General features: G+C 33.0%; 1 protein-coding gene across 1 annotated transcript; it reads right to left on the bottom strand.

Moving 5' to 3' along the window:
- Positions 1-229: 229 nt before the first annotated feature.
- LOC116340995 (epidermal growth factor receptor) lies at positions 230-7,242 on the bottom strand. Its single transcript, XM_031767801.1, has 6 exons — positions 6,983-7,242; positions 5,345-5,567; positions 5,075-5,271; positions 4,025-5,005; positions 3,507-3,947; positions 230-3,411 (listed from the first exon to the last, which is right to left on the bottom strand). The coding sequence occupies exons 1-6, from the start codon at positions 7,071-7,073 to the stop codon at positions 1,289-1,291; spliced, it is 4,056 nt and encodes a 1,351-aa protein (XP_031623661.1). The 5' UTR covers positions 7,074-7,242; the 3' UTR covers positions 230-1,288.
- Positions 7,243-10,157: the final 2,915 nt, after the last annotated feature.

The raw sequence follows: 10,157 nt of genomic DNA, 5'->3' as shown, positions 1-10,157 counted from the left end.
TTGGAATCTTCGAATAAAAAGTGTCTGTGTTTTACGTTTCGACCCAAATTAAAAGTACAGGGTAAATTGAAGGTCCAGAGATGACAATGACTGCACCTAATCCATGTAACTTTTCATGTACCGTACCTGAATTCAAGAAAGAGCGATCCGCATCTCCGCATTGGCCTTTGACCTATAACAGCTCGGGCAATAAAAGGTTATTGTCAATTGATTAGACAGTTTTTCCAAATGTTTTTTTTATACATTTTTATTTTTATACATAAAAATCTTAAAATTTCAAAAAGAAATGTCTCTTAAGTAAATAAATTTGCTTTTATGTATAATTAAAACTGGTTCAGGTATGCGCCTTTCGTATTTACATATCAATATCTTGAAATCACGAAAACGTATTTAGGAAAAAAGTGTGGCTCCTGCATAGAATTGAAATTTAGATATTTTAGTAAAATATAGTTAAAATATATGAGGCACTTTGTAAGTTTTTAAACTTTTAAATGTGTAATTTGTGATATATATTTTTCAAACTTTGCATGCATTTTTTCAACACTTTCTATTCGTTTCACTTTATGCGCACAATAGCTGAGTTTATCACAGATCCTATTAAGTGCAATTATTTTTATTTTTTTCAACGCTTTTATTAAACGTGGGGGAAAGTACACATTTGAAGGTGTTCATTTGTAATTTCGCATTTTAAAAAACTATTTTTCCTTTTTTCAGGCAAAATGGCGCGTGCATTTGAATTGAATGATCTTTAGTGCTTTAGTTTCAAAATGTCAAAAAGTGAAACATAATTTAATAAAACTTTAAATATTTCAATATTTTGGAAGTTTGACAATTTCGATGATTTCAATTAAAACAATTACATTAACCTAATTTGTATTTCGATCATGTCATATGACTAAAATTTCATATCCAAACGATTTTGTTTATGTAAGTACAATATCTCGTAAAATGTTATAGTATTTAATATTAAAACGGCACTTTTTCTTATAAGATCTACTTAAATTTCAAGCCTACACCTAGTAAATAAAAATCATTAGTACAATTTAAAAAAAAATAGGCACTTAGTTGCTCAAAGTAAATGTTTTTTTGTTTTTGTATAATTGCGTTTATATCATACAAACACACACGATGAAGTCAATAGGCAGTTGAAAAGTGTGTTATGATATTTTAATACTTGAATGTGACAAATATATTTTAAAAGAATCATATTTTTCAAACAGGTCACATGAATTATTGTCATGATAAATTATTGTACAATTTGTTTGTTGATTTATGCTATGCTAGACATTCAAACCGTTGTTTCATTTGTCTGCAGTGGTTGCAATTCTCTCTGCAAATCGTTGTAGTACTCACGATCTGAGTCTTGTTCGATATTATCTAGTGCATGTGTTTTATCACCCAAAACAGGAATGCCAATTGTCTGGGTCGGCAGACGACTTGATACGGCCGTCGCCGACACCCTTGTCGTTGAGGGAAATGCTGTTTGAATACTTGATACATTATTATTCATCAGATATTCTGGATTATCAACGCAGGCTGGTGTTCCGATTAAATCCATATAGCCTGGCGTTGCATTTGATTCACTTTGGCATGTGGGCATTAAATAGTCATCGTCATCTAAAGGCAAGTCTAGTCTTATATTACCTAAACCGATCTCACGATTTGAGTCGGTTTCATCGTCATCGGGTAGTTTAGCGCGTCCGGCTAAATTGTACTGTCTGAGCGCATTTGCAATGGGTTGTGCATTGCTTGGTCCGGGTTTTGATTGTGACATTCGATTTGGATTTGTCATCATATCAATATCAACAATTGATTCTTGATTGATATGCTGTCGTGCTAGTGTGCGTATCAAGTCTTTATCATCGTGTCCAGTATATTGTGGCGATCGGTAATAGCTATCACCGGGAATATGTAGGTATCGACCTGGATCACTTTTGAATTTTTCAAATTCATCAACCAATATTTTAAATGTTGGTCTACTATCCGCATCAATTTGCCAGCAAGAAAGCAATACGCAATATACTTCCAGTGTGCAGATTTCTGGCATTTCAAGTTTTTTACCGGCTTCAATTTCTTCTGGCACATTTATAGCTGCAATATCTTCGTATGGTCGTTTTCCAAACGATATTATCTCCCAAATTGTAACACCGAACGCCCATACGTCGGATTTTGTTGTAAACAATCGATTACGAATACATTCGAGTGCTAGCCACTTGATTGGCATTTTTCTACCAGACTCTACATACTCATCACTGTCATTTGATAGAAGCTTTGCCAATCCGAAATCGGCAATCTTAACGTTGTTCATGGTGTTTACCAGCACATTTCTAGCGGCTAAATCACGATGTACTAAACGACGTTCTTCCAAATAAGCCATTCCTTTGGCTATTTGTGTTGACCAACTGAGCAATTTTAATGAACAAATTTTGCCCTTTTTTGCTTTTACAACCTCAAGTAACGAACCAAATTGCATTAACTGTGTAACCAACATCATTTTATCAGTCATACATACGGCAAGTAATCGCAATATATTAACATGTTCAACCGTTGCCATAATGTATGCTTCTTCCAAAAATTCTTTGCCAGCTATATATTTGCGACTGTTGTCACCATTTGTTAATTGTTTGATAGCAACCGGTACTTTTGATTTTTTATTTTTCGACGATTCATACAACCAAATTCCTTTATATACTTCACCAAAAGCGCCACGACCCAACAAATCACCCATACTTAGCTCGTCCTCTTTAATTACCATTAATTTTGACAAATTCGCACCGACATTGCTTGGCCGTAAGGGTTCGGCATCTTCAAAACCAGCCAAAACCCGTGTCATACCAACCGTTTCCTTCTTTATTTTAGCCTTTTGACGAAAATGCAACGACGACATTATTAAAACCGCAAACAAAAGCAATAGTACAACAAATGCTATAGCCAAATACATAATTGTTTCAGTTGATTCACCGTCTGCAAAATCAGCTTTTGCCGATATAGCACTACAGAATGGTTGCTTCAAGGAATGAAAATTCTGATGTGGATGTGTTGTTGGACAGGTTTGTGTGCAATTGAATGACGTTGAATTATCACTAGGTTCACCTTCAAATATTTTATAATTCCAACATTGTACACAGTTATTCGGTCCGGCTGAATTACATCCTCGACAATCTTTGTGACATGGAAAGCATTCACGATGTTCCTCGTCTGCATAGTGATCAGGTGGGCATTCATCTTCGCACTGTTCGCCCCGTTTGTAGCCAGCACATTTTTGACAAATTTGCGAATGAAAACCATACCCAGTGCATTGTTTGCAACGGGGATGACATTTGCGACAAATCGCCTTCCCAACAAGTGGTTTAAGTATTGTTAGTTCCTCTTTGTTTTCTTTTGGAGCCACAAATTCATCGTAATATCCATCTATGGAATAAAGAGAAAAACATTTAGTTCAGACATTTTCAAACCGTGCGTTTTTCGGAGCTGTGAAAACAATATAAAAATATATATGTAATTACCTGGACAGTTTTCCTTCGCTTTTAAACATCGTTCAATTTTATTGTCATTGATGATTGCTTTTTCACAAGTTATACATCCATTTTCACCGATTGTATTTCTGGGTCCAGTGCATCCATTACATGTCTCATGGCAATCAAAACATGTACTATTCCGGGCATATTTCGATACGGGACACGCTGCCAAACAATGTTTGCCGTCTCTAACATGTGCACAATCAAGACAATCAGTCTCGTCAGGACCAGTACAGGAACGCTTGCATTCTGGATGACATTGACCACAGTGTATTTTATCTGGCATTGTGTATAGATTCGATTGACTTTGACATGATCGTAAACATGTACCATTGTATTTCACATGTTTACATTCCAAACATTGATCGGATCCAGCTCCCCAGCATCCAGCATCTGTACACTCTCCCGAACAAAATAAACCATCGCGTTCTATTCAAATAAGAAACAATATTGATAAATTTTAATCCAAATCATAAGAATGTCGATCAAATTAAATATATACTCACTACAATCCATTTGTTCGCGATTGTTCGAAATCACCGATTCATGATTGTCTGCCTTTTTTATTTTCTTCCAGTCAATATCGCCGGCAAAGCAAAGATTTTTGTTCTCTAATATCACAACGGCTCCCGAATTAATTTGTTTTAATGACCGTAACTCCAACGATTTCAAATTGGTTTTGACAATATAAAGCGACGCAAAGTATGTATCAAGTAATTGGCGACCACCAATTATTTCGAGATTTCGAAAATATGATAAATTTGTGAAATGAGTGTGATCGCCTTGAATGTTGATATAGCCGGTAACTTCACGCAATGTTGAAAACACCTCCAAACGATCCGGGTGCATTTTAATGTATCGTTCGCCAAATGAGAAATTGGCAAAAACCTGCTGATAACCGTTAAATGTTTGATCCAAAATTTCAAGGTTTCCTTCTATAATTGTACATCCACGGAATGTATCAATATTTCCTGAATGAATGACACCAACACCCGGGCAGGTTTTCGGACAAGGACCGTTACAAGTGACACATTCACCATTTTTCGCCGTTTTATTTATTGGACATGTTCTTACGCAGGCTCCATTATCTTTAAGTAAATGCTCTGGACAATTTCTAACGCATGTTGCACCATACGCATATTTTCCCTCTGGATTTGTTTCCCATAAATAATTGGTTGGATTATACTTTTGCATCGGTGGACATTCATGTTTACAAACACCATCATCGTAAAAGTTTCGACATGCCAAACATTTATTTTGTGTGGGTCCTGTACAACCGCCAGCACAAAATAAATGACAACAATCACGTGGATTTGGACCAAAACACCGACCCTCACCACATTGTGGCGAACAATTTATTTTGCTGAATTTCTGACAGTTGTGGGCTCCTTCACCCCAACATCCAGCTATACAAGACGCATGACATTTGGGACACACCGGCTCGGGAAATGTAAAATTGTAGACGATTTTTGAAATTTCCCCCGGCCCTACAAATATTTGAACGTTAAATTTTGTAAAAATCCGCACGTCTCTCAAATGAAATATTCAAATTTTACCTGTAATAATTTCATCCCAATTGATTGTTTGGAGGAAGCATAAATTTTGGTTATTAAATATAAACACCGATCCAGATAAAATATCACGTAATGCCGGTAATTCTAGAGAATCCATTTTTGAATAGCTAACGAACAGTCCAAATTGCTCGTCGTAAATGTTTAATTTGAATAAAGTTCGACCACGAATAATTTGTAATCTAGAACAAAATATATTTAAGTAAAATTAATTTCAATTTTATTCATAGGTGAATTATTCATCAGTTTTATTACCGTGGTAAAATAATATTTTTCACATCTACATGGCTGATAAGAACATATCCGGTAACTTCACGAATATGTTGTAAAAAGTCTAGATCAATTTTTGAATCGTCGAGCCATGTTAATTCCAAATTTCCATCAACATGTGTACAATTTGTAAAACGATCGCGCAAGTTACGATAATGATGCTGTCGATTTGATGGTACTGACATGCGTCCATTTGTACCAATACATACTGTAAAAAAATGAATGTCATTATTATTCAATGCTCATAAATATGCATGTTACATTATGTATGCGTAGTAATAACATCGTTTAATTCATTTCATGGAAAAAAAAATGTTAAATATTCAATTTGTTATAAATATAAGGAACTCGTAAATATGGAATCAACAATGAAATAAACCGTTGCCGCGAAATATATCTTTTATTTCATTGAAAATAGAAGTGCAACAAAAAATGTGTGAAAAAATATTTTTCAAAAATCGATATTATATTTTTTTATATAGCGTAAAAATATTTGTGAACAAAAAAGATATATTTTTCCAGTGCAACGAATCAAATTCATATATTTAAGATAGATGTCGTCTTTGCAAGCAAACCCACACCAACATATATGCTCTAGAAAAATCTGTGTAAAGGAATTGGTAAAAAGCGGATGGCATCTATACCATCAGTGTAAAACGATGTTGTAAAACATAATATAAGACAACACACCTATGCACGCACGCAAGAGAGAATGTACATGTACTGTGCAAGATGGGCTTTTACTCTTGATGACGATACACAAAATGCGAGTTTGCTTTATTTATGTATAACCATTTTAAAATGTCTGTAAACAAGTGGCGAGGTTGAAAAAGAAAAATACGGAGCGCCTCTTCAACTCATAAAATTTTGTGCAGTGTACAGAGAGAGATGAAGAAGAAGAGAGATGGTGTTCAAAGAGAACAAATACATACGCTTACTAACACTAATACATGAATAAAGATACGTGAGATCATGCACTAAAAAATGGAATGTGAATAAGCAGCAATTCAAAGTGCTGTTGTATACGAACGAATCGACGAAGTAAAGAATGAAAGAAAAATGTATATGATTGGAACTGAATATGCTGCGCGATATATGATCTCGTGATCAATGTAGTTGTAACGCTTTACCGATGGCGGTTGTGGAAAAAGTATCGGCTGCGCGTAAAAATTTCATTATGATCACTCGTTCAATCAATTATTGATTCACTACATTTAATGAATTCTAATGCATTAAAAACATATTTAAATGATTTATCAAATATAAAAAAAATATTTATCATATTATCAATATATGTATCAAATATATTACAACATTCAATTAAATTTAATTTAGTTATTAATAAATCATGCCAAAACCAAAGGAATGCTGTATAATGCAGAATAAAGAAACAAAAACGCACTTTGCACAACCTTTCGATTGATATATTCAATATTCACTTCGGAACGAACTTTGAATACTCGCTATGCAAGTATTTTAATTGTAAATCTGGATTTATATCGTATCTGGAATTTACGTTTGTACACATACATTAAACTAAAAATCTGCATATAATAAAATCCTAATGAGAGCAAATAACCTTTGGATAATTATAAAAATGATCGTGTATCAGAAATCACTCACCTCTCATATCATGCTCATCAGAATAAGCGCTGCAAGTAGATGCTACTAAAAGCAGCGCCCAAATTAATCCATAAGAAATTCTGTAATCCATTGTGATATAGTCGTTTTGTCATCAATTAACGTTGAAATAATTAATCACTTTCCTTTGAAACATCATTCATCGGCGCAAAGAAATTAAATAAACTTTTTATCGCACTGAATTGATTTTTTTCTTCTTTAAATCTATCACTTCTATTTTTTAAAATAAAATCAATTTTTTCTTCATTAATTGGTTTCAACAACCATTTTTTTCACACAGAATAAAGAGGAACTAATACAATGAAAAAATGTTGAGTTCAGCAAACAAAAACGAGCTTCAGCAAAAGAACTGGTCACATACACTTTAAATTAAAAAATTTTAAACTTAAAATCAAAACAGCACGATAAATTATTTGTCTTTTTAGTCATTTACACCAGTTTTTATATTTTTTTAAAAAAATTGTGCACTGAAAAACTATTTTTTTACGAAAGGAAGCAAATATGTCTTACAGACGCGCACAGATGTGTTTCGTCTTTGATTTTTCTTATATTTCATTTTAATGAAAGGCTCTATACATGTGCACAGTCGCATTCGACTTTGTTAGCAGGTGACCAATACATATGAATAAACTGGAAACGTCGCAGTAACGATACCGCCGAACATGTATGACACCATATGTGTATGTACTACACGCTATATATTTGTACGAATATTCGTATGTGTATGTATATACATGTGTCGGTGTAAAGGCATTTTTCCGACATTGTGTGACTTATGTGTAACTTTTTCGAATGCCTGTAAACAAGTGGCTAGGTAGAAGTGCTTCAACTCACATACGGTATGCCTTTCTTGTTCGGAGTTAGGCATCTTTCTACACTTCTTTCTATCGATCACTTCTATCTATAATTTTCGAACAAATGTATACATATGCCATTCCGCGCTCATACACATACTCGTACACATACTTGAAAAACGACCCGGACGATCGTCATGCATTCATAGAAAAATATGAAATGTAAATAAGCCAAATCGTTCTCATCCACTCACAGTCATGAACTATTCAGAATGTTTGTTAACGAACAAAGTACAAAACGAAAGTTGGAGTGTTTTCAATATGATTCCAACTTAATCCATTACATAATCTTGTCTTCGTATTATACGCTGTTCTTTTACAATACTTTTCCGTTCATAATATAATAGCATGAGCATACTGCTTTCATCGAAAAAAAAAATCCATACCCAATGGAAAAAATCTCGAACAAATGTTACATTCATAAAACTCACTTTTTTAGTGGATATTACAATTGATTCAATTAACAAAAATACTCATTTCTCGAAAATATTTTCATACACACGTACTCATTTTGAAACGTACGTTGGAATAAATTTCAACGTTAAAAAATTGAAAACGGTTTAATGAACTTCCGTTTAACTGTGACATTGATTTCGTTATTGTATCACCGATATTTAAAATTTGCATTTCCATAGAAGCAATAAAAAAAATGTTGAAAATATTAAAAGAGAAATGTACAGCAAAAATATTAAGCATTTTTGCTGTAAATGTGTTTTGCTTTTTCCGGCGTTGACAAAATGAAATCGAAAAAAAATACTGTAATTGAAACGTGTAACAAAGTCTTTGTAGAATTACTTAGTACGGCAGAATTGTTAAGTGCTTTTATGATGATTTTGCGTTTATATTTTGCTTATTTGAATGTTCGATAAAAAAAAACTTCATTTAATTTTCGATACATGTATTTCGAAGTATGCAAATTTTCGAGACGTGTCCAATTTTGTTCAATTTTGAGATTTTTTTGTGCAATTACGGAATTGCACAAACAAAATCTCAAAAATGAGCAAAATGTTACTAGCCTAATTCTCTTGATATCTTCTAATATTGGTCTTCTAACAAGAACCTCTGTGAATAGTCCATATTAAAATCATCCGAATTCTATCCTTTTTTTGCACTTCATGAAATGTGCAATATAGCTGACTGATCAGCCCAACAGATACGAATTAGCCAAAAGAATAATTGTTTGTAGAATTCAATTTTGTGAAAACGACATTCTCTTTCTTCATAATTCAAGTGTACCAATTAGGTACCAATTCGTATCTGCTGGACTGATCAATAATTGTATAATATAAATTGTGATAAAGAAATCGCTAAAAAAACATAAAGGATGTGAGAAAGGCCACCGATATTCTCTCCTTACAAAACAGATTTCGAAATTACGAAGTGAAATTACACCTTTTTTAACTCATCAAGTTTTGAAATTTATTTCAATTTGCTAAAGTTTTTGCCGAGAGCAAAGGATTTCGATTTGTCCTCGAAAGTTAGCTGGAGTGGAAGCCAAAATCCTTTAATAGAATCGAGTTGTGGAATAGTCTTTTGATTTTCTAGGCATATTCTGTGGAAAAATTTTGAAAGACCAAATTACTCCTTGAACAAAAATTGAAAGTAACCCATCCCCTTGGATCGCTACCATCAGAAGCTATGATGCAACACATTCTTTACGAAACTTTCATATAAATCACTTTCAAGTTAGGTATCATATTTTAGGAAACACAATTTGGATCAGAGGCTATTTCTCAGAGTAATATATGTGAGAACGACTGCTCAGTGGAGCCGGAGAAGCATTAAGGAGCAGATCTTTTCCTCAGTGAGCAGCAAAATATTAAAAGTAAAAAAATCTAAAATATTATCAATTTGAATAATTTTTTTAACGTTTATTATTTTACTCCTCACTGACAAAAACTTAATTCTTCACATTTTAATAAAAATGATAAAAACTAGAATGGAATATCTTTCTATTACAATGGACCCTCAGAAAGTCTTATAAATTAAAATTCCATGGAAATTAGAAGAGGTATGCAACTAAACTGTAGTAGGTCATCCGCATCAATTAATTCTAATCGTTTTTATCATTTTGTATTTCATATTCTATTCCGTAAATTATTATATTCGTTTTTTGTAAAAATGATTTAAATAAGTCTTTAGTTAATATTTTGCTAATCATAACAAATAATGAGATATTATTTTTCCAATTACTTTGTTGAAAAATTATTGTTTCACAGTATACGTCATTTATTATAACATACACGATAAAAAGAACATACATATAAAGAAAAAAAATGTGTTGCCTGGGTAAATGTGTGATG

This window comes from Contarinia nasturtii, unplaced genomic scaffold (genome assembly GCF_009176525.2).
Source record: "Contarinia nasturtii isolate CC-2019 unplaced genomic scaffold, AAFC_CNas_1.1 Cnas_scaffold_695, whole genome shotgun sequence".
Lineage (NCBI taxonomy): Eukaryota > Metazoa > Arthropoda > Insecta > Diptera > Cecidomyiidae > Contarinia > Contarinia nasturtii.
This window is presented reverse-complemented; position numbering and strand designations above follow the sequence as displayed.